This window comes from Blastocystis hominis (genome assembly GCF_000151665.1).
Source record: "Blastocystis hominis, Singapore isolate B (sub-type 7) whole genome shotgun sequence assembly, scaffold_4".
Lineage (NCBI taxonomy): Eukaryota > Bigyra > Opalinata > Blastocystidae > Blastocystis > Blastocystis hominis.
In genome coordinates, this window is record NW_013171849.1 from 530,934 (window position 1) to 555,437 (window position 24,504).

The window sequence follows — 24,504 nt, forward strand, 5'->3', positions numbered from 1 at the left end:
TTTTTCCTATTGTTTGTTTTATCAATGCATGAAATGAAAAATGAAGACCCGAATCAGCAGAAAGAGTCGTTTTTTGAGAAGCATTCCTTGCCTGTCTGCATGTTTCTCGTATGTCTCGTTTTCCTCGCTTATTTTTAGCTATTTCTGATAAATTCGTTGCTGTACCATTCCCTCTATATAGAAATGTACCATACTATCTATTCCAAGATTATCGATTCAAACGAACACTCTATGAACGTCCATCACTACATTACTTTGCTGCCGTTCGATCTATTTGTGAAACATGATGGCTAGTGATCAGAGCATCTCCATCCACTCTCCATCCTCTTCAGTCGTCCTGTGCACAACCCTCTACGCTAAAGTTTGCTTTTTTGTGGTGTGTGACTGTGATAGAAGCTCGAGTATGATCATGTGGTATTCGTTCGAAGCTATGCGCTTCTTCAGCGTCATTTTCATTTCCGTATGGTTGTTTTCAGCGATTGCCCCATTATCCAGGACCTTTGTAAGAAGGCCAATCTTACCATTATTCCAACAGTCAAGTATGTTTTATGGATTTCGCGTTTTATTTCGATATAACGAGTATGGCAAGCCTGTTTTTCCGTTTATAATGAAAATAACGGAACAACTGTTTCATGCTTCTTTCTATGGGTATGTCAACGGAGATATTTTGTTATCGACCACTCTTTTCCCGCTCCTTTCCATTCTTGCAGATACTCGGAAGCAGATATTTGATACCAAACCGTTTTTAATGGCAGGGCGAGTGAATGAAGTGCCCGAGTTCAATATCGATTTCCTATCGCTGGATGGGTTCAATCGCTCTTTTGAGGAGAGCTATGCTCAAGGGAAAACAAGGAATCCCTTTTCAGCTGTACACCTAATTTCGCTCCTTGTATTTAGGATTACTTCATCTATTCCGGTAAATTGATGAGTAGTAAAACCGAGAATTACGAGAAGGTTGTTTTGGGTCGATATTACATTGATAACTGGATCATGGGAATGATTCGTCTGCATAACGGCTATTTGATAGACACAACCAAAGCAGGTACCTTTTTGAGTCTATTGTTGAAGCACAGTGCATGGAATTCACATGGGAACAGACACCTACTGGAAAAAGTCCCTGAAGAAGCCTATCGGATACAAGGACTTTTGGTACAACAAGCATATCTCAAGAAAGGACTATCCATGGGCCTCCTTGAAGAATGCAGATTTTTTGTGTTGTAGGAGAATGGAGGGAAACATTAGGGTGTAGACTGGGATGACAGCGGTCTTAGCTTGGAAGCGAATCAATCGTGTGTTTGTTGAAAACAATCAAATCGTTACAAACGGAAGCAAGAGTTCTCCTTTTCAATCTGCAACTTCTCTTCCTCCGTTAAGTCATCTAGTACCTGGAAAAAATCTCGCAACTCGTTCACATTCTTTCCGTTAATCATACTCGCCATGTATGCAGCACTACACATCAGTTGACACACCCTGTCCATTTACCAAAGCGAAATGAGAGAGTCGTTCTGTAGAGTCTGAGCGGCATACAGAAGACGGAAAATCTGGTCGCGATTCAGGTTAATCACAAGGTTCGCATCAAATTGATCCTTGACATTGTTGGCGAAGTTTTGCGTATCTGCGAGTGGCTTTGGGATAGGATCCATGGGCTTATTCACATGGTACTCCACTACGCGTTAGTTTTCGCAAAATGGCTCACAGAATCTCTTTGCAATCTCGAGAGACTCGTAGGGGATATTTGTTTGGATACTTTCACAATTGGGATCTTCCTTCAGCACAGTCTGTAGATACTTGGATGTGACGGCGACATCTTCATCGATCTCGATCGCTTGCCCTTCCTTCGATATGACTTTCACAATTCGACCCATTTTGGATAATACTCTGAGTGTTCGGGGTTTGAAGTGATCCATTTTCCAAATCAAGTGGTGTCTGTTTTAAGTTTGCCTGCTACTCTACTAAAATGGAGACGATTCGGCAAAGGAACTACCTTGTTCATTGGCTTTTGTGTGAAGATGGTCTAAAGCAGCTTTACTCTACGAAAATGGAGCCGATCGAGACCTTCTCTCTTTCTGATATACCAAAACCGGATTCATCGTCTGTAGAAGGAAAAGTCGAGTTTGGGTGTTTCCATCATCTTATCGGGTAGAACAAATACAGAGGATGTGTATCCCGAAGAACAATTGATCATTCTCTCTGAGCCCGCTTCACCCGTATGTTCTTTGGGATTGAATGGTTATAATATAGTCTGAATACAGTGCTGTGGAGTCGTTTTCGGTAGTCGTATTTTAAAATTGTGAAGAGAGATAATAGTGTGTAGAATTCGATTCAAAACGTGTTCAATGAAGAAAACATGAACACAGAAGACATTTCTACGATGAACAATCGTATTGGTGAAAGGATCACAACGGAGTGTTTGCAGCTCCCCGCTGTGCTTTTTCCCTATTTCGTTCGTTCTGTTGCCTTATCAGTAAATAAGGATCGTATTTGTCTTTTTATTTTTCTGACGATTTACAGACAACACCTCATTACTCTCTTCATCTGACTATATTCAGTATTTTCCAGCTTTTTCCCATCTCACATAGTTATTACTTAGATCATATCGAGTATCGCGAACCCTCTGACATCATCTTTGACTATGTGCTATTTCACTTTCCTTTCCACACAGATCGCTGAAAACACGCAATTCATCACTTCAGAACACCTCTATCGCTTAGTTGATCGTTCCTCTTTTCACATCCATTTCGAATGAAGACGTTCTTTCCTACGTTTCTCCGTTAAATCAGCGCGTTTCCTCCCTTCTTTCACACCAAATCTACGCAAACACCATCGTTCCGCTTCTTTTCTTCCGCGTTCGCTTCCCCTTTGCGTCTCATCTAGATGGGCTCCGCGGGAATATGCCGGATTTCGCGGGCGGAAATGAAAGCAAGCGATTTTTCGCGGCAACTTTTTCTTGTGGCTGAGCAAAACGAGCAGAGCGAAGCCGAGCCTGTTTTCTGTTTTTTTGAACAAATCAATCGCAGGGGTATCGTTGGTTTAGTTTCGAAAGCGCCTTCGTGTTGTGGCGGTTGTTCTGCGAGTTGGATAGCGACAATGACGGGTTATTAAACAAAAACGACTTACGGCACTATGGAGATGTGTGTCTCACGTAGGCTTTGTGTTCGATAGTCGAGCGAGTAGCGAGTTGACGCTGGATTGTGTGATGGAGGGACGGGGTCGAGGGAAGTTCTGCAAGGATCGCGAAGAAATCGGGTATGAGGAGTTCGTCTGTAGAATGAAATAATGAGGAACTGAGATGCAGATTTGGTGCTTGCTGATGAAAACAAACGAAGTCCGGAAGCAGTGCGCTACTGGTTCAATATTTTGGATCTTGAATTCTCCGGAGAAATCTCGTTAAGCACGATTTACGCGTTCTATGCTTCGCAAGTAGTCGAATCAGCGTTTTGTTTCTTGCTAGAAATCGCGGTTGGAGGAGTATGGCATTCCCTCTCTTCCCTTTCCGCTCTATCTGCAGACGCTGTGCGATGCATTGGAGAGGTGTTGAGTGTAGACAAAACTTGCTGGGGACGCAGGAAATGCGATTTTCGTTCGCCGATTTTGTGCCGTCCGAGTGGGAAATCCGACTGCCCGTCGTTTTCCAGGTGGTGGCGCTGAATTTGTTCGTGAACACGGTGAAATATCTGGAGTTCGAGCATCGCGAGCTGGTGGCCGACTTCGACTTCGATGAGAACAATCCGTATTGGACGTAAGCCGAAGGGGAAAGCTGCGAGGTAGGGATTGGAACATGTTTCTAGTAAACAAATACAAGCAAATCAAGGCGAAGAGCGATCATCTGACTCGCGCCGAGCAGATTCGTCAGATCCAAGAAGCAAAAGAGGAAGACGACGAATCTGCCACCGAGTATTTGGATCTCCAAGAGATCTTCAATGAATAACCAACGCTTCTGTTTGAGAACAAACACACCACAGATAGCCTTGCAATGAAACGGGAAGCTTCGCCGGTACTTGGATCCCCTGCTTCACCTTCTACACGCTCACTCTCTCTCTCCACACGCACTTGCGCCATGAAGAACGCCACGGCGAACTGATTCGCGTTGACCGGGTACATCGCGCCCTTCGTCACCAGTCTCACGCTACCCGTCATTCCACGTTTCCACGTTTACATCTGCTCGATCTCTCCATCGCGCAGACTGATCGACCGGAAAAACGCCTTCGTGCTCACCTCGCTCAGCGTCGCGTTCTCGCGCGCCTGGCTCGCGAACACGCGCTTCCCCGTCTCCAAATCGCTCTGCGCCATCTCCCAATTCCGGCTCGGCTCCTCCAACGACGAAATACTGATCGCATCCGACGAATCGGAGGACGAATCCGACGACGTTTCAGGGGTTTCGGTGGGCGTTTCAGGGGTTTCGGTGGGCGTTTCAGGGGTTTCGGTGGGCGTTTCAGGGGTTTCGATGGGCGTTTCAGGAGATTCGGTGGGCGTTTCAGGAGATTCGGTGGGCTCGGGGTCTTTGAGGAATTCGCGAAGTTCTGCAGGGAGGAAGGTGGAAATGTTGGCTCCCTTGTTGTATTTCTATGCCTCAAATCCGCCCTTCGCGGCCACCTGCGCCATAAATACGCCCACCATCAATTGCTTCTTCGAGAACTCGGACGTTTCACCGATCACCAGTTTCGTTCTACATTCTCACTCTTCTCTCTTCGGTTTTTACATCTGTCGAGCCACCGCCGGCTTCTTACACACTTTCTGGATGGCTTCGCGGCCCGTTTTGGCGGGGATTTTGGCTTCCCCCGCGCTGACGCTGCTCCAGATCGATTCCAACTCGTCGATTTTCTTCTCGTTCAGCTCCCAGACGCTTCGCACCGGCGCGGCGGGCAGCATGACTTTGAGGGGATGCGGCAGACGCTTGGGCAACGGAATGCCCTGCTGGAATTTCTGGAGAATGAACATGCTGACCGCGAAGAACGGGAAGGAAATCGACGTCATTCCCGGACAAACCAAGTCGATTCTGCGCGTCACGCTCTTTCTTCCCTCTGCCTACACTTGCTGCACCGTCTCGTCGCTCACTCCCGCGTTTCGGAACGTCTCTCGCAGCGTCGACACGCTCATCTCCTTCGCCTCTCCCGCATACCGCGGGAATACCTCGGTCTCCAGTTTCCGCCGCGTCTCTTCGGGCATTTTCCAGCTGGGTCTCGCAGGTCCTGCGCTCTGCGGCGATTTCTCCTTCGGCGATTTCTCCTTCGGCGATTTCTTGGCTTTCGAGGACGTTTTCTCGGCGATGGACGTGGTGGTGCGGCCTTTGCGCGCGAAGGCGTTGGCCATGAGAGCGGGTTTGGGACTTCCCAATCCATCCGACTCGCTGGAGGAAGAAGAAGAAGAAGATTCGCTGTAGTCGTTGTAATCACTGTAATCGCTGTAGTCACTCGAAGCCGATTCGCTGTAATCGCTGTAGTCGCTCGCTCGCTCAGATCGCGAGCTATAATCGCTCGACGATTCACTCTCTGAAGACGAAGACGAAGAAGAAGACGAAGAAGAAAATTCGTAGAAGCGATCGATTTGGTCTTGCAGAACGGCAGGGAGTTCCTGAGGAAGCAGTCGGCCATTCACGACCTTCTTACAAAGAAACATCGCCACACAGAACTCGACTCCTTTCACCTTCGATTCGTTTTCAATGGGCACCATGTGCAATCTACGATCCATTTCGCCCTCCATTCACTCAAACATCACGTCAATCGACGCGTCGTCCGCGCCCCAATCCGCCATTTCCGCGCGCAGCGTCTCCAAATCCACGTCGCCCAGCTCGTAATACAGCCGTGTGAATTCCTTCTCGTCCTCCATCGTCATCTGCCACTCCTGGTCCACCGGCTCGCTCGGTTCTTCCGCTCGACGATGTCTGTGCGCTCGACTTCGCGACTTCGACGGCGTCGGCGATTTCTCCGCGCTTTTCGATGCCATCGCCGCTCTCTCCTTCGCTTTCTGCTCCGCTGCCGCTTGCAGAGCTGCTCGGCGCTGCTGCATGGCGTCGATGCGCGCTTGGCGACGCGCGCGCAGCTCCGAAAACTCTTCGAGCTGCTGCTGGAGCTGCGCGATCGTCTCGGTTTGCTGCTGAAGTTCGCTTTGCTGCTGCGCAATCAGCGCGTCTTTCGCGGCCAGCTGCTGCTGCAACTCCGCGGAGAGCGCACGCTCCTTCTCGAGAGACTCGGAGAGCTTCTGGAGCTGGGCGGTGGCTTCTTGGAGCTTCGCGTTGGCCGCTTCGTTGGGATCGGGAATGAGCTCCAGAGAGACGGCGTCGTTGTGCGAGATGCCGCAGTCCGAAATGATGCTCGAAGGGTCAACAACGTTTCCAGCAATATGAATTTCAAAGCGCGCATTATCAATCTCTTTGAACGACTCACTACAAACCTGCCCGTCATGTCGAATAGCATTTGCAATACCTCCTTGTATTTGCGGATAATTTCCTCTGCTTCCTTGCGGTAATCGACAACAATTTCATGCTGCTCCTCTTCGCAGGTAACAATTATCATGATGTTCGGATTGTCGTAGTAGAGAGTGATGTGAGAGTGATACGTTACAGAATAAGAAAGAAGAGTTTGGTCATCGACTAACTCTTCCTCTCCAATGTACAGCTGGATGTATTCTTCTTCGATCGACAGATTGTTCTACGCCAAAAGACCACTCCACTGTGCCAAACAGCAATTTCCTTTTTGTTTTCCTTCACCGTCTTATCAGGCCGAATTAGAACTGGATACTCATCTCCAAAATAATCAATTAGCACTTCCATGGTTCAGATTCAATAAGATTGTAGCAAATTAGAAAATCTTTCCTTTTTGCCTTTATTCGGTTTTGTCCAGGTTTGTTTCTGATACTCTTTCTTTGAGATGCAAGGACGAAAGTAGAGGATATGAGACGGTGAGCGGAGCGCTCCCAGAGATGATTGTTCCTTACTCAACTGAGCTCTCTCTGTTGGAGTTTCTGTGTGTCCATTCTAACGGGCGTGTAGAACAAACAATGCAGGCATGACGCAAAACGTGGAAGAAGTCGTTGATCACGGGAAGTTTGCTGTTCACTGCTTTGCGAATTTCCTTCTCAATCCACTGTTCTGCCTCCTCCTCACTCACTACAAATTTAGCGGAATTCGAAATTCTCTACTTTCCAAGTGGCATGAATCTAAGAAGAACTGCGTATCTTGGTCGGAGTCAATCTCATCAATTCCACTGTCTCGTAGCAGCTCAAACAACGCATAGAACAGCGTGTGGTTTCTCCGAATAACGCGATAGCATCCGAGCGCGTTTTCCAAGAAGCACTTGAAGTTTGGGTGCGTTTCACCTCCTAGCACATTGAAATACGCCTTGGTAAAGAGGAAGGAATGCGTTTCTCTCTTAATGCCCATCTTCGACTTGTAATGTCCCAGAATATGTCCGAAATCGATATGGAAATATCCGTTCTGATTCAGCATGATATTGTCGTTATGTCGATCCCCAATCCCTGCGAGATACACGAACATCATGTACTGCCCCAGCGAAGCAGCGAACCGCTCGCTCATCTCTTCAATACTGTCTCGCAGAGATTCGTTTCGCTTCTTCGCTTTGAGAATGCGCGGTGTATCGAGGCGGAGCAGTTGTTCTTGTCGTTCTCGTTCAAGCTGAAGAGATTGATTCCTCACTGCGGAGTTGGTGATGAGATATTCTTGAATCGCGAAGTTGTGAAGCAGAACGCGCTTCGCTGTATTGATTTTATTCAGCAGCCTGTGCGTTTCTAGAGAGAGAAAAGGAACAACCAACACGCACTGATCTCCTCATTCATCGCCGACGCCGCGATACTATTCGCGTCGTTGTACACATCACCGATCGTAATCGAGTTCGGAACGATTTCGATCAGACCTTCGTCTTCGCTGGTACTCAAACAGGCGTAGCATTGAAAGAGGTTTCGAAGTCCATTCTCCTCCAGAAGCCTTCCTAAGATCTTCATCACGCCCATGATGAGCTGGTCTTTTCGCAGATCATCGCCCTTCTTCACCAGAACGCTCATTTCGCCCAACCCAGACACCCTACATATGAGAGTAGAATGATCGTCCACACATCGTTCCACCAATGATACTGCTTAACTGCTGGTGCTGATTCACCACAAACGATAGACTGAGAGGAAGCTTTTTGCTCCCCATCACTCGGCATTTGGTCCAATTAATGGCAGCCAATTCGAGTTTGGAGTAGAGTGGAAGCGAGAAAGGAACGGATAAAACGACGGAATGGAGTTGAGAAAGGAGCGAAGTCTGCGATTGAGGAGTGAATGGATTGCTACGTTGCGGTCCTTCGCATTGCTGATTAGCTTCACTTGCTCAGCAATGCTCATCAGTTGTTTCACCAACAAGTACTCCGAACCGACTTTGATTTTGAGTGTTTTGGTTACGGATAATAGAATTTGAAGGTATTTCTGGAATCTCTGTTGAAACCACGGATAGGCACTATTCGACTAGAACTCAAAGCCTTCAATCAATTGTGTACTTGCAGTTGCCAATAGAGAACATAAGCAAAATCTTCAAATTCGATCGCCTGGCGAAGGAGAAGCCGTATCAACGCGTTGTTATCAAACACTTCCCACTTTGTAGCTTGCAGAAGCTGCGAAGCGTAGAGAATGTATTCCTCGTGGCTGAGAATCGCGTCCAACTCTCGCACGACGATCTCACGCATGATCACATCGCAGTTGGTTCTTCCTAAGAGGAGTAAGAGATGGCCGACGACTTGGTGGTGATGCAGATTTCCTTCTTCCAATTCGTTGATGGAATTTTGGTATTGCGAAGTGAGAGTTTGAGGGAAGAATGAATAGATGCGATTCAGAGAGGAAGGGTTCAGATACTAGAAGATAAAAAAAGGAGTGTTGCAGAGAATGTACATCGATCGATTGACAAAGGAATAGCGATAGATAGGGACTTTTGCAGAAGGCTCCATACTTGATCAGCAGCGATTTCTCTCCATCGGAGAGTGAAGACCTACATGAAATGAATTCATACCTTGCCTACTGAATCGGATATTTTGCGATTCGTTCCAGTGCTTGCAGATCGCTCGATTTCTCCACGCTCTTTTCTGGCTCACGCAGCAAATAGGCATATCGAACTCGTTTTTCGCGTCTTTTCATCTCGATAATGACCGATCCAATGGAATCTGCGTGCTCATAAAAGGATGGAATGTTCCAATTGAATTGGCTCTCTTCAAAGAGGATAATTTCTTGCTGTCCTTCAATCAAATAGCCCTTTGCTTGACCCAAAACGATTCCTTTACCTCTTCGTCGTAGATTGGAATAACACCAATCGCAGTAGAGCCGCCGATACAAAGTTTGACATAGAGCATCGAATTGAGGTTGGTTCGATTGATACGGATATTGGTGGTTACAAGCCTATTTTGATCACACATATATATGGAATGGATGATACCGGTTGCACACTTCGGCGAGATTCTTTGAGATCGACAGGTAATCTCCGCTGGAAATGGGTATTTCTTTATAATCGGAAGTACAAACCTCCTTCTGGAAAGACGCAAACTTTATCAGATTGCGCGTATAGAGAAGCTGCGTGTTTGCATTCTTGAACAGAGTTATGGACTGAATCGTGAAGGTTAGCCGATCTTCATCTGCGAGATCGAACATAAAACAGGAGGGCGGAGTCACTAGCAGCTACCAAATTAGTTTCTAAATCCAAGAATACTCGGGTGAAATACGAAAGCGACGTCCCTATGGAGTTCAGCACATTGCGTTCATTTTCAGAAAAGGAAGATACAGTCGCAGATACAGTTTTGCGAGTTACATACAGGACTCCAAAGAGTTGCTCGGAGTGGTACAACGGGACATTCAAACAATCAAATATGACTTCACCCCCACTGTCATTCATAATAACGAAATAGTCCTTGAGCAAGGGATTACGAATATTGACCGTGATGTCCGCTCCTTCCATGCACTATTTGTCACCACTGATCAATGAATGTACAATTTGCTCCATGTCTTCATTTCCCTTCGTGATAAACAGCTTCACTCCATCCAGCTTCATTTCTTCCAGGATCGTTTTACATACATGGCTGGTACACGATTGTTCTCTCCGATTATCAAACAATGCGTCTAGAACACGGATACTCACCTGATACCACTCTGCCGAGATCATGTATTGGTCTCGAATTGCTTCCACTCTCTCCGCATACTCAGTCAAATTCGTTGAAACTTGTTTGAGGGTTTGCGGCTTTCTCGGCATATCATACAGCGCATCTCCCATGGGAGCTTCGACATTCAGGGAAGAGATAAACAGCGAAATGTCCTTGTGCTCGTTCTCCGCTTCGTTTCCCAACGAAATGACGGACATGTAATCTGACTGGGAAAGGCTGACTGCCAGTCCATCGGTCAGAGAGAACAGAGAACAAGTAGCGAACTGAGGAACTATTAGAAAAGAGGATCCATAGACAGATCCAGAGGTCAATGAGCCATAGGGGTAATCTAGATGAGAAATGGGACAATGAGAGATACATTGGTTATCCAGTGTACCAAACTTGATTTTCTGAATGGTGCCTCGAATGATAATGATGAGACGATCCACAAACTCCTCCTCCTTGATTAAAATACTACATTAAACCGATGTTTAAACAGTACTCGTGTTTTTGGAAAGGAATTGGATTAAGAAGGCTTAGCAGCTGACTGACTTGATACGAACTGAGGTTTTGAAAGCACGAAAGGGTTTGGAGAAAACTTAAAAAGGCCTCGTCTAATTGTAAATCCTTTTTGGTAATCATAACCATTTTTGAAATCATCCGAAAACGCCAACTCGTTTTCTTTTGTAATGCCACGTTGACTATAGCTGGATTCAAACAATGTAGCCTTACGATTGCCCTTCTGTCAAAATACTCTTACAGGTTCCACTTAGTAATGCGTTATAGAGGGCAGGAGGCAAATTTGCCTCAGTTCGGTCATTACTATTCAGTTTTTCGAATGCTTGGTTCTGAACTTCATTCAATTCTAGCATTAAAATACCAGGATAATAGGAAGTCGTGCTCGTTGTGATCGAGGAATCGCTTTCTCAATATCTAGAAGCAGAGGCTTTCTTCCAGGGTATTTAGCGCAACGCTTTGCAAACTCCAGTATGAACTGGTCATCAGTTAATTGACCTTCACTGTTATCATCTGCTTCCATAATTTCGTCTAATTCTTGATCGTAAGACAGGCTACACGAAAGATCGGTTCCCGAGTTCAAACTATTTCGGATCCCTTGAGACATCTGACTGTTGGATCGATCCTCGGTCCCAATGAACCCAGATTCCACTGCATAGAGGTTAGCTGCTCTCAACTGTTGACTTAGTTCAGAAACGCTCGAGTTGTTAGATAGACGATTACGACTCAAGCGTGTGGTTTCTTGAAGACTTGTCCGATAGGAATTAGATCGGAGTGCTACCGAAACAGAATCACTCATGTATCAAACAATAACTGCTGAAATCCTGAAAAACGAAATGGCTATTCTGATTGGGTAAAACTCTCCTGATTCCATAAAGCAATGCAGCTGTACTTGAAGCCTATTTTGTGCTTGTGCAATGTTGTAGCACCCAGGATAGGACCACCTTCGAGCAGAAACAAAAATGATTCCCAACAAACACTTTGACTAATAAGACGGGTATTCATGGCAAGAAACATGAACAGAGAATCGAATTTTTCTGTCCCTACTCGTTTGCTCGGTACACAGAGGAATGGGGTGAAGCCGTATTCCTGAAGCGCTATAGTGAAGCTTGCTTGTTTTTGCGATTTGTTTCCGGTAATTCTTCAAATTTCGATACTGGTCACTCTTTTTGTTTCCAGACAAAAACTTCATGTAGTGGGTAGAATCTGCGGGAAATGAAACACCCGGAGGCTGAACCTCCTCCGCTGATTCTGCTCCTTCCAGCTGCGAATCTGCGATATATCGTTCCTGCGGATTAGACGGGAAAACGATAAAAAAAGCTACTTTGCTGTCCTCTTTCATCTTTTTGGAGCGAGGAGTCACTTTCTCGTTGATGTTGAGCCACATTCGAACGAGATGATCGCGTGTAGTGCGGTAGGTCTTCATAACGGAAGATAACATATCGTCATCACGGTGGATTTCCCTAGGCGACGGCAAGGGCGAAGATGGGGAAAAGGGAGACATGGAGGGTTCTGGAGAAGAAAGAGAGAAAGAAGTTCCTTCAGAAGACGAAAAGAATCTCCGCTTTGATCTTGACTTTCTGCGTGTAGTGGGTGCAATCGTTTCTAAGTCATCATGCGAATACTTGGGAGTGGAGTCAAAGAATCTCCCTGAAAGAGAAGCTACAAGTGGAAAATGTTCACCAATTTCGTAGACTATTTTTGGAATTCCCATTTCCTCTTGAAATTGGGAAGGCATCATATTTTTGCTTAGATATGTGAAAAGGGACTTATATTCCAGAGAAAACTTGTACTCTTTCAGCTCGTAATATTTGTCAATACTAAAGCCACGTCCGATAAAACGAAGGGATTTCACCCAAACATCTTGCACTTTCAGTTTAAAAGACCCAGTCAAGTAGAACAGCGTTGTCATCGATTTGTTTACTTTTGTCACAATGGCAAGATCCGTAGTTGGCTACAAATAGAGGTGATAATGAGCAAAGAAAACCTTTCCATTAGTACTGAGAAGAGCGACTAGATCATTTTCCATAACAGGAATGCGATTCTTGTGATGAGCTAAAACATAAATTAAAAATTAAATTGTTACATTCATGCGCAATAGACAGAATGGACTTTCGGCTAAAGTCCAGCAATGAACCATTTTCGCTTAGACAAAAGATCTGCGAAATAGTACAAAAATCAACGGTGGAAGTGATTACTTCGTCCTATGAATAGATAACAAAGAATAACGAAAACCGTTCCGCACTGTAGCTCAACCGTGTCTCCTTTTCCACAGAACACCTCGTAATAATTATCGATATCGCTATAAAGCGCTTGTTGCATTCAGATATTTAATCTTAATACAACTGGCAAAAGGAAATGTCGCCGCCATATTGGATGGAAAACCGTGGAAGTGGATCATTTGTAAATACAAGCGAACTTCTAAATAACGAGTCACTTTATTGCCTAGAAGGATGGAAAATAAAGTTGTAAAGATTAAAATCAGTGGGGCGGGACTCACTGAAGCTAATACTGAATTTGTTGCAAGTGGAAAACGGTTTGTTCTTTTTGCAGTTGAGCATAATGTGATAGTGATGGAGTAAGTAGATGGGAGAGTGAAAATGGTTATGAGATGTTCCGCTTTAACGTTCCAGGAAAGGGTATTTCTTTGTGTAATAGAGTGACCATAAGGAAAGAGTTCTGGAAGGAGATGGTTCTTGGGAAAGATCTCAGCCAAAGCTTCATACTATATTAGAAATGGATCTGAGATTCCTCCTCAAGATGGATGGAATGTAGTAGGATACTGATAGTTAACAGCGTAGTGTCACCCTACAGGAACGCCTCCACCACCTCATTTAGATTACATTTATGAGAATGATCTGCAAAATACTGCACCTAGTGAGGCTGTAGATGAGAAAGCTGAAGCTGAGAGAATTGCGGCTGAGAAGGCTGAAGCTGAGAGAATTGCAGCTGAAAAAGCTGAAGCTGAGAGATTAGAAGCTGAGCGAATTGCAGCTGAGAAGGCTGAAGCTGAGCGATTAGAGGCTGAACGAATTGCTGCTGAAAAAGCTGAAGCTGAGCGATTAGAAGCTGAGCGAATTGCAGCTGAGAAAGCTGAAGCTGAGCGATTAGAAGCTGAGAGAATTGCAGCTGAGAAGGCTGAGGCTGAACGATTAGAAGCTGAGAGAATTGCAGCTGAAAAAGCTGAAGCTGAGCGAATTGCAGCTGAAAAAGCTGAGGCCGAGAGATTAGAAGCTGAGAGAATTGCTGCTGAAAAAGCTGAAGCTGAGAGAATTGCTGCTGAGAAGGCTGAGGCTGAACGAATTGCTGCTGAGAAGGCTGAAGCTGAGCGATTAGAGGCTGAGAGAATTGCAGCTGAAAAAGCTGAGGCTGAACGATTAGAAGCTGAGCGAATTGCAGCTGAGAAAGCTGAGGCTGAACGATTAGAGGCTGAGAGAATTGCAGCTGAGAAAGCTGAAGCTGAGCGATTAGAGGCTGAGAGAATTGCAGCTGAGAAGGCTGAAGCTGAGCGAATTGCTGCTGAGAAGGCTGAAGCTGAGAGAATTGCTGCTGAAAAAGCTGAGGCTGAGAGAATTGCAGCTGAGAAGGCTGAGGCTGAACGATTAGAAGCTGAGCGAATTGCAGCTGAAAAAGCTGAGGCTGAGCGAATTGCAGCTGAGAAGGCTGAAGCTGAGAGAATTGCTGCTGAGAAGGCTGAAGCTGAGAGAATTGCTGCTGAGAAGGCTGAAGCTGAGCGATTAGAGGCTGAGAGAATTGCTGCTGAAAAAGCTGAAGCTGAACGAATTGCTGCTGAGAAGGCTGAGGCTGAACGAATTGCTGCTGAGAAGGCTGAAGCTGAGCGATTAGAGGCTGAGAGAATTGCTGCTGAAAAAGCTGAAGCTGAACGAATTGCTGCTGAGAAGGCTGAGGCTGAACGAATTGCTGCTGAGAAGGCTGAAGCTGAGCGATTAGAGGCTGAGAGAATTGCAGCTGAGAAGGCTGAAGCTGAGCGATTAGAGGCTGAGAAGGCTGAAGCTGAGCGAATTGCTGCTGAAAAAGCTGAGGCTGAGCGAATTGCGGCTGAGAAGGCTGAAGCTGAACGAATTGCAGCTGAGAAGGCTGAAGCTGAACGAATTGCAGCTGAGAAAGCTGAGGCTGAGAGAATTGCAGCTGAAAAAGCTGAGGCTGAGAAAGTTCCAGCGATCGTGGAGGGATCGGCGCTTGACCGTCTCCTGAAATCCACTCCTGCGATCCCCATCAACACAGAAGCTGAGCCTCCAGTTGCGGGGGAAGAGATCCTGAGTCCCTCGCAGCAAATGCTGATCATGGGCATTCTGAGCAGTACAATCAGCAGCTGCGAAGCCTCGCCTGACATTGTGTACCACACTTCTCTCCACCGCGAATTCAATCAGAAGGGAGAAACCCACGTAGAGGATTGGAATGTGGATATCGCCTACAACCGATTCAAAGCGCTCTCCGAATACCTCGCCCACTTCTACAAAATCGCCCTCCCCAAGCTTCCTTCCGCTCCCAAACGAAACGCTAACGCCGAGAAGCTCAAAGCAGCCGCTGCGGCTATGAATGAATACCTCCAGAACGTGCTGACGCTGCGAAATGGCGGCCTGATCGACGGCTGCTTCAGCGATGGCTCGGTGGAGCCGGAAGTCGCGCTAACGACCGACGTTCTGCAGCTCGTTCTGCGCGGATACGGCATTCACAACCCGCTGGGACAGCGCCAGGGCGGCGTGCGCGTGAAATTGGAGCTCACCGAAACCATTTTCAATTCCTACATGAGCGAAGAGTGCCGATTGGCGCTTCAGAACGACTGCTGCGCAGACTGCGGCGTGCGGATCGGCGAGAAACGTGCCCCACACTGATCGATTTGAAGTGTAGATAATTTCTTAAAGAAGGACTACCGATACTGCGAGTACAGCCATTACTACTATTGTTTGAATTGCCATACAAAACGAACCATGATGATTCCTTCCCGAATGGTTCGTCAGTGGGACTTCAAGCAATATCCGGTGGCCAATGTCTGCGCTGACTATCTAAGCAACATCTACGAACAGCCAGTGATTTGTATCAGCGCGCTGGATCCGGTGTTGGTCGAAAAGAACCCTCTACTGACCCGTTTGCGATCGTTGCGGACGGTTCTGAGCTACATGTACGACTATATCAAAGTGTGCAAGCAGATGAACGATCTGCTTCGTCTGCTGGAGCCGCGATTGTACTTGATGACGGGCACGGAGATGCTGTCTATCAAAGATTTTGAGGATGTAAGAGGAGCCGATTTGGGTTTGATGTCTAGTTGAAGAATAACAAGCTGATTCCTTGGTTGGAATCGGTTATTGCGAGCTACACAAAACACATTACACACGATTGTGAGGTAGGAAATCGAATGCAGGTCTATTGTAGCTCTGCCGAGCGAAGGGATTTTTCTGCGAGATCTGTGGAAAGGGGCCGGAGATCTTCCCGTTTCAGTTTGAGACCACAAAGATCTGCCGACGCTGCAACGTAGAGACGAAGGAGGAGGAGTGAGCGGTAGAGCGTGTACCACAAGCAGTGCTTCACATCGATGGAGAATTGCCCGAAGTGCAAGCGAATTCATCAGCGAACACTGAAGGCGGACAAAGAGGAGGGACGACTCACAGAGAACTTGGTGGAAGAGGAGCGACATCAGCCCACGTTGAAGACGCTGAATGCTTAAAGAGAAGGGATGGGTGAATGAATGAGTGAACAAATTGTTTGTGAGAAAACAGAACAAACCGTTTTGAATTTGTTACGATACTCTTCCAGCATTCCCAAACGACTCCACATCGCGCGATTCCGTCGCTCCATGAAGTCTGCAACGACGGGGAACAAAATGCACACATGGGGAAGCAGGGAGTAGCCGAAGTTCTCTTGTCTCCACCTCAACTGGCACAAAAAGATCCAGAATATGTGGAAAGCGACTGGAAGCAGCACGGAGCTGTAGAAACAGATTCGAAGCCATGGCCATAGCGTATACATTACCTACATTCAAGAAGAACGACTCGTTTACAGTAAGGGTACAAACAACAAAGCACAGAGCGAGATGGGGAGACGCAATCATAGGGTCATATCTTCCAATCGTCATGATTCGTACGACATTCGGCATGATACCCCAAGGCTCCTGCGTAATCCCATAGAGACATGCAATGCCGACAAATCCAACGATTGCAGAATAAAGATACTAAGAAAGAAGTGAAAACAACCAAGGCGTACTCTCCATATCGTTCTTTGCTTTATTAAATCATCTCGCATATATTCTAACAATTTTTCCTGCTCTACGATCAAAAAGGAATACCGATAGTACCATCCAAATTCAGCTCTTCGTCTCGATCGAGCTTGCTGAACAGAACATTTCTGTTTCGAACTTGGTCGCTCATTGTGCCCCACTATGCAGAAATCGGGAGATGACCCAATTAAAAGATGACCCCAAATCGACCGAAAAATACTAGATACAATCATAGTAATATTACATTCGGGTCAAATTACCACCATTCAGATTTGGATGTTTTATTCCAAAAAATCTATACATAGGCGATGTCTGTACCATCCAACTTGTCAAAAGAGTTTGTGGATTTCGTAAAAGCTATCGGAGATAGCAAGTCCAAACAAGAGGAAGATGGAATTGTGGTGAATGAAATGTCTAAGCTGAAGAAGAGAATCATGGATACAAAGTGCGATAACGTAGGATTGAATGGATTTGACTTATGGATAGCGTACAACCAAGGAGAATATGTTGTATATGATCTACTGTGAAATGCTTGGTCATGACTGCTCCTTCGGATATATCAAGTGCATTGAGGTAGTTTCTGTAGAAGGGGTCGATGTGTAGCTGTCTGCAAATCCTAACGTCTACCTGAAGAAGGTTGGATACCTGACTGCTTCTTGCTGCATTGGACCCGAGCATGAGTTCCGTTTCATGGTCATTAACATGCTCCAGAAGGTAGCCATTGGAATCGTACCGTCTGAGCGATAGGATATGTCCTCGAACGACCACGTGGAGGTCGCGAACGCTCTGATCGCCACCTCGATGCTCATCACCAAGGAGATGATTCCCGCTGTGATCAGTCCTGTGGCGAACCTTCTCCACCACAAGCGAGAGTTCGTTCGTAAGCGAGCGCTGCTTGCCCTGCACCGCTTCTACCAGCTGGACAAGGACAGCATTTCGCATCTGACGGACGACATCTGCAAGCTTCTGTGCGATTCGGATCCCGCGGTGATGACCGCTTCGGTTGTCCTGCTCGACGACATGTGCAAGGACGATCCCAATATCGGCAAGAACCTGGTGCCCTCGCTGGTGAGCATCCTGAAGCAGATCGTGGAGCACCGTCTCCCGCGCGATTACGACTACCACAACGTGCCCGCGCCGTGGGTGCAGATCAAGATCGTGCATCTGCTGTCGCACCTGGGCTACGGAGACCAGACGAACTCGGAGAAGATGTACCAGGTGATCGCGTCGACGATGTCCGCTGCAGACGCGGGCACGGCGATCGGCCACGCCATCACGTACGAGTGCATTCGCTGCGTGGTGCACATCTACCCGAACCAGGAACTGCTGGACTCGGCGAGCAAGGCCACTGCGTTCTTCATCAACAACCCGCTGCCGAACCTGAAGTATCTGGGTCTGATGGCTCTGGGCGAGATGGTGAAGGAGAACCCCACGGTGGCGGCCAAGCACCAGATGGCCGTGATGAACTGCCTGCAGAGCGACGATGAGGCGCTGCGCCGCAAGGCGATCGACCTGCTGTTCGCGATCAGCAACGAGAACAACGTGCAGGTGGTGATCGACAAGATGCTGGACTTCCTGAAGACCACCAACGATGAGTACTTCCAGGTGCTCCTGATCAACCGCGTGAACGACCTCGCGGAGCGCTTCGCCCCCAACCCGTCCTGGTACATCAAGACCATCACGCAGCTCTTCCTGGCCGCTGGCGACATGGTGCCCAACAACGTGGCGTCCACCGTCATGAAGCTGCTCGAGGAGGGCCAGGGCGACCCCGATATCGACTACCAGCTGCGCGGCGAGGCCGTGGCCATGTACTTGGAGCTGATGGACGAGCCCAAGCTGCCCGCCGTGTTCGTGCAGGTGCTGGCGTTCGTGCTGGGCCAGTACGGAGACACCGCGGAGGTGGGAATGGAGGAGGTCGTGCGCCGCCTCTGCATTCTGTTCGAGCGTCTGAGCGACGTGGAGACCAAGGGCTACTGCATCAACGCCATCATGAAGAACTGCGGCCGCATGGGCTCGCTGACCGAGGAGGCGGACGCCGTGATGAAGGAGTGCTGCCTGTCCCGCTTCGTGGACCTCCAGCAGCGCGGCCACATGTTCAAGGTCATGATGGAGGGCATGGGTCTGCTCTCCGTCGCCTTCCCCTCCGCCGCCGAGGACGCCGTCTTCGACGCGGACGAGTCGCTCTCCTTCCTGCAGACCTACGTCGACGAGATGCGCATCAACGGCGCTCCGGAGTACAATCCTCCCGAGGACTCCGAGGAGGAGCGCGAGGAAGAGGCCAACACGCTCAAGACCGACGCCTACGCCGCTCCCGAGGTGGCCAAGCCCGACTACGCCGCCTACGACGCCGCTCCCGCCCAGCAGGCCCAGCCCGCCTCCACCGGCTTCTTCGGCGCCCAGCCTGCGCAGCCCGCAGCGCAGCCCGTCCAGCAGCAGCAACAACAACAGCCGAGCGCGGCGGATCTGTTCGGCACCAACAAGGCCGCGGACCTGTTCGGATCGACGAGCGGATTCTTCGGCCCTGCGACGGTCACCACGCCCGCGAAGTCGCCGCACATCCGCACGCCGCAGCCCACGACGCCCAGCAGCAACAGCAACGCGTACGACGTGTTCTCGTCCAGCAACGGCAACATGTTCTTCGGCAACACGCCCGAGCCCGAGCCTGTCCAAGAGCCCGCTCCCGCTGCCGCCGCCAATCCCTTCGATTTCGGCTTCGGCGCGCCTGCGCAGCCCGTCCAGCAGCCCAAGCAGCAGCCCGCTGCCGCTGCGAATCCCTTCGATTTCGGCTTCGGCGCCCCCGCCCAGCCCATGCAGCAGCCTAAACAGCAGCCGGCGCAGGCCAATCCGTTCGACTTTGGCTTCGGCGCCCCTGCGCAGCAGCCCGCCCATCAAAACTTCGGATTCGGAGCCCCTGCTCAGCAGCAGCCCATGCAGCAGAACTTTGGATTCGGAGCTCCCCAGCAGCCCGCTCAACAGAACTTTGGCTTCGGCGCTCCGGCTCAGCAGCCCGCCCAGCAAAACTTTGGATTCGGAGCTCCTGCCCAGCAGCAGCCCGCGCAGCAGAACTTCGGCTTTGGAGCTCCTAGCTCTACGATTGATCCCTTCGCCGGATTTGGCTTTTAATTGCTACGCATGGATTGTTTGTTTGAGAAATGTGTGGAGATTGAGTGAACAAACAGGGAAAATAGAATGATCTTTCTTTCATTAGAAAGAGAACGGCTATGTCTTATCGGTTCGCCCAATGCCGATCCATTCCGAATCCTTGTTGATCACCGTGCCTTGGTTGCAGTACATCACGAAAGCATGGAAGAAAGCAATGGGCGAAGGCACCACGTAATCGAAGGAAATCACCGTCAGCACGCCGTTCCCGTTCATCACGGTCAGTCCATTCCCCACATCCATATTAATCGCCAGCTTCTGCTGCAGACAGGAGTTCCTACGCCTCACACGCCCCTTCCTGTCTCACAAATAGAGAAGCCGAATATGCTGCATGAAGAAGCAGAGCACGCCAGTGAACGAGTCAAACAGAGACGAATACGCCTTTCCGTTCACCGTCACGCCGTCCTGCGACACGCACACGAAATTCGCGATTCCCAGCGTGCTGAACGTCACCGTGATCGTGAAAATATCCTTGCGACGCGAGTACTTCACGGCCAGACGCGAGTTCGTGAGCTCGATGTTCCCGTACACCAGTAAACTCCATGGAAATCGCAACGAATCGCCTACTCGAACTGCAAACTCAGCACGAACACGAAGTATTTCAAAAACAATTTGCGATACAAGAACACGAACTGGCGACACGCGTAAGTCGCCAATCGAAGCAACCGCTTTTTATCGAACGAGTAATCGCCCACGCGAAGAATGTGCTCGTGGTGCTTGTTGATGTACAAATCGGAGTGAAATTGCTCGAGGAGTGAGGTCAAAAACAGCGTGTTAAACGCCTCCAACACTTTCAGCAACGTGCTCGTTCGCTCATCTCTAAAAATCAGCCTGCTTTCTGGAATTCCACTCCGCCCGCAGCAACTCTTCGAGCTTTTCTTCGCTCGTGAGCACGTCATCGGCGTTTTTCAATTCGATTTTGATGCTAAAAACCTTATCGACGGTGAGCAGAACGCTTTCATTTCCCATGGTGATGGTGCAGGGCATCGATCCCTGTTTCAACAACAACAAACAGCCGTCGTGGAGCATTCGGAAGAGCTGTCTGCAGAGAACGGAGTGGTATGTGCAGTTGATGATGTGGAGATTCAATCGTTTGTGTGGATTGGATTGGGCTTCTTCTTCGGAAGGAAGCTTCGAAGCGAACGGAGAGGCGCTCACGCTTTTTGCGTGGAAACTAGAGGAGATGAGACTCGGTGTGGATGTCTACTCGAAGACAGAGTCGTAGGATCGCGAATCATCGATGAGTGTGGTGGTGATCTGAAGATAGGAATAATAGGAGGCGTCGTGTGGTTTCATTTGAACGTGTCCCTGAACGCCAGGGAAGATTCGAAGACATGCGTTGAGATCTTGTTTGTTTTCAAAGCCACAAAAAGCGATAATGGGATCGACGTTTCGGATGTAGGAAAGGTCGGTTCCATGATGAACCACGATGTTTACGAGGCTTCGATAGAACAAAAGATCATCGAAAAAGTTCCGCTCTCTGGACAGGAGACAAGAGAAAGCAGGCATACGATAGAATGAGGTCCTTGACGACTTCGATTTCGCTCGTAAAGACGGAGCTCGCTTCTTGGAAGAGAAGAAAACTGGACTCCAAATTGGCGATCAGCGTTCGATTCTTCTTTTTCATTTCGTCTACCGAGAGCTCTTTGCTAGAGAAGCGAAGGCGCGACATATAATTTGAAGCATTCATGCCTGAAGAATAAACGCTGTTGAGTAAGTCCTGGAAGAGGCGAATTTCACTTCGTGCTTTCACAACTTCGCTTATTAAAAAAGGAACTGGATCTGCTTCTTTTGGAATAGAGAGAGGGCGTTGGACCTCCAAAAAAGGGTGGTGGCTGTGATTTCGACTCTCAAGCTCCTCTTGGCATTATGCATATTTCAGAACTGTACCTTTCCGTTCCTTCTCCCACTTTTCCATATCGATAGCCGAATTCTGCACCTCCTTGAGGAATTCGCGAGGACTACAACAGAACAAACCAATATTTCCGTGTACGGCATCTCTATATCTTCGGGTCCATATTGGTATTGATAAATTGTCTGTGGATCCAAATACTGGAGAAAGACGGAATCTAGAGGAATATCAATAAATCGATGTGTTATTACTCTTCGTCGGGGTAGTTGACTCCGTTTCCATCTACAGAAATATCACTAAAAATGAATAAGAAACGGAGCTCCCATCTAAATGGGACAGGAAATGCAAAACGTGTTTGCAACTTCGATACAAGGCATGGATATGAGATTTTGAAGATGTTGGAGGAGGAGATTGGAATCGTTGAAAGAATTCTATATGTAAGTCGAAATCAGCATCGTGGATGTGTTTACTATAAATCTATGTCAAATGTATCGTTGTTCTCCCATTGTCTAACAAACTAGGTGGTCCGATACTGCAGGAAAGTATCGATCTATGCAAAGGATATTTTGGACAATATAAATACCTATGAATATATTAAATTGTTCAGTTTTGAGAAGTGTGTAATTTCTAGGGCAGATGGGTTGCTGCAGTGTTGTTGCCTTATATATAAAGTAGAGTATTGCATATTTTTTGAATATTTAGGTGGAAACCCAAGGAAAGAAGTGTTGCCAGTGGACTCTGTTGATCTGACTCACATTTAGGAATAATTATAATCAAATCGGCATGAGCTTCTTTGTTTCCCTCTGTTCCATGTTCTTAGCCAGTACGAGCCGCTTAATGGAGCTTTGTCTGCTTCTTTTGCACGAAGTACTTTGTTTCATCTGTTATTCACTCGCAGCTCGTTCCGCTCCATCAGCAAATCCTCATTCTGGGCGACCAATCCCTTCAGCCCTACGTTCTTCCTCCCAGCATCACGCGTCTCCTTCAAGTTGACAGCATTCAAGCCTCCACTTCTAACGAAATGGACATCGAGCCCATCAATGAAGCCGATTTCGCCGTGTGTTCTGTTTGTAACAAACACTCTCACCACGTGTCCATAAAAACAAAAAGTAATATAGTACAAAACACTCCTTCTCTAACTCTTTCTCCACAGCACATACACAATCGATTCACCATCCACTCCGTTTTCATGCAGCGATCGCTTCTCATCCAACTCCCGTTCCCGCGTCACCAGCCGAAACTCCTCCATTCTCCAGTGTTTCTTCGCCTGGATCGCCATCTTCAGCTGATACACCGGCAGCCACGGATCCAATCGTTCCACCCAGCAATCTACGCCTCATGGTGAGCTCCAACTCCCACTTTTCTGCTCTTCGACGGTCAGCATCAATCGCCGCTCCCCGCTAATCGAAGGCACGTGGTCGCTCAGACTCATCGCCACGTGCTGCAGCGGAATCCCGCTCACATAACTCAGATATCCGTTGTACTACACGCAATCGGCTCCACCTCCAAGACACTACCTCGCTTTCCTGGCAGTGTCTGCAATACCCCGGGAACATATCAATGCGATGTCCTTCTCCATCCTTAAAGAAAAACCCGAACAGAGGCGTTTCGAACTCGAAATCGCGCACCAACGCCAGCATTTCCTTCTCGTTGATCAGCTCCACCTTCTGCTCCATCTCCATACACAAATCCTATCGATTACTGCGCGACGACATGCTCACCTGCAGCGGAACCGACGTGTACAGCAGCAAAAACCGGTACATAAACCCGGGCATCACGAAGCCGCGATGCGGACACAGCTGTAACCGCGGGACGATTCGAATCTCGTTATACACCGAGCTCCGCATCACCTCGTTCAGATCTTCTGTCGGACTAATCTGCATCCAATACCGCCATTGCCGAAGCCAATCCGACGGAATGAAGAAATAACACCCGTCTCGGATCACGCTTTCCCCCGAAAAATACCGAATCGACGCCCTACTTTCGACCCTTTCCCCGCGGTTCCTACGCCTGCGGCCGCGTCCATAAATCCCGGATCTCCGGATCGAGCAGCAGACGCTCGCGGCGTTGGCAGGCGCGCAATCCGCTGGTCAGCAGCTCGCTCGGCGCGAAGGATCCGCTGTGAATCCGCCTCCACAGCTCCTCCGCCGTCATCTGCACTCGTGTGGGATCCCACACTTTCGAGGACGTGGGTGGGAAGGACACTGGGTTGACTGGGTTGACTAGATTGACCGGGTTGACTGGGTTGACCGGATTGACCGGGGTAGAGACGATGAAACCGTCGCCGTCGAGCGCACTCATGTTGACTTTGGAGAGAAGATAAGCGGAGTCGCTGAGATTCCCGCGGTTCTGGAGGAACTTGGAGGGAGTGGCGTCTTCGTTGGCGGGAGAAAAGGAATCGGCGGCGTTGGGAGCGGAAGTTTCGCTGATCGATTCGTTGCCCATGGAGGAGAAGTTCGAATAGAAGTCCGCTTTGCGGCACTCCGAACACAGGGGAGTTTCTCTACAAGGAACTCCATACGAAAAGGGGAAACTGGGGAACGGGGATCGAGTCGGGGAAAAGCATGTGGACTTCCTCCCATATTTCCGCGGGGAGAAGGACTTTTTCTTGCTCCGAAAGATCGAGTCGA

At 48.3% G+C, this 24,504-nt stretch overlaps 7 protein-coding genes; 4 read left to right on the forward strand and 3 right to left on the reverse strand.

Moving 5' to 3' along the window:
• Positions 1–1,316: 1,316 nt before the first annotated feature.
• GSBLH_T00007154001 (uncharacterized protein) lies at positions 1,317–1,865 on the reverse strand (the record flags this gene model as incomplete). The annotated part of the gene is made up of 4 exons (XM_013042562.1): positions 1,317–1,385; positions 1,413–1,449; positions 1,483–1,666; positions 1,697–1,865. 4 exons carry the CDS (start codon positions 1,863–1,865, stop codon positions 1,317–1,319), a joined length of 459 nt encoding a protein of 152 aa, XP_012898016.1.
• Positions 1,866–3,129: 1,264 nt separating this feature from the next.
• Positions 3,130–3,928, forward strand: GSBLH_T00007155001 (uncharacterized protein; the record flags this gene model as incomplete). The annotated part of the gene is given in 7 exon segments (XM_013042563.1): positions 3,130–3,142; positions 3,147–3,263; positions 3,296–3,420; positions 3,452–3,531; positions 3,545–3,730; positions 3,751–3,764; positions 3,789–3,928. Coding segments are annotated over 7 exon segments (675 nt in total).
• Positions 3,929–5,025: 1,097 nt separating this feature from the next.
• Positions 5,026–6,006, reverse strand: GSBLH_T00003773001 (uncharacterized protein; the record flags this gene model as incomplete). Its single annotated transcript, XM_013042564.1, has 2 exons — positions 5,026–5,677; positions 5,711–6,006. The coding sequence occupies 2 exons, from the start codon at positions 6,004–6,006 to the stop codon at positions 5,026–5,028; spliced, it is 948 nt and encodes a 315-aa protein (XP_012898018.1).
• A 923-nt stretch (positions 6,007–6,929) lies between these two features.
• GSBLH_T00003774001 (uncharacterized protein) lies at positions 6,930–8,016 on the reverse strand (the record flags this gene model as incomplete). Its single annotated transcript, XM_013042565.1, has 3 exons — positions 6,930–7,105; positions 7,138–7,572; positions 7,770–8,016. 3 exons carry the CDS (start codon positions 8,014–8,016, stop codon positions 6,930–6,932), a joined length of 858 nt encoding a protein of 285 aa, XP_012898019.1.
• A 3,492-nt stretch (positions 8,017–11,508) lies between these two features.
• Positions 11,509–11,791, forward strand: GSBLH_T00003775001 (uncharacterized protein; the record flags this gene model as incomplete). XM_013042566.1 has 1 exon in its annotated part: positions 11,509–11,791. One exon carries the CDS (start codon positions 11,509–11,511, stop codon positions 11,611–11,613), a length of 105 nt encoding a protein of 34 aa, XP_012898020.1. The 3' UTR covers positions 11,614–11,791.
• Positions 11,792–13,481: 1,690 nt separating this feature from the next.
• Positions 13,482–15,919, forward strand: GSBLH_T00003776001 (uncharacterized protein; the record flags this gene model as incomplete). The annotated part of the gene is made up of 3 exons (XM_013042567.1): positions 13,482–13,505; positions 13,538–15,470; positions 15,501–15,919. 3 exons carry the CDS (start codon positions 13,482–13,484, stop codon positions 15,917–15,919), a joined length of 2,376 nt encoding a protein of 791 aa, XP_012898021.1.
• A 1,252-nt stretch (positions 15,920–17,171) lies between these two features.
• On the forward strand, positions 17,172–19,986 carry GSBLH_T00003777001 (uncharacterized protein; the record flags this gene model as incomplete). Its single annotated transcript, XM_013042568.1, has 4 exons — positions 17,172–17,318; positions 17,350–17,436; positions 17,467–17,577; positions 17,611–19,986. 4 exons carry the CDS (start codon positions 17,172–17,174, stop codon positions 19,984–19,986), a joined length of 2,721 nt encoding a protein of 906 aa, XP_012898022.1.
• Between the last annotated feature and the right edge of the window lie 4,518 nt (positions 19,987–24,504).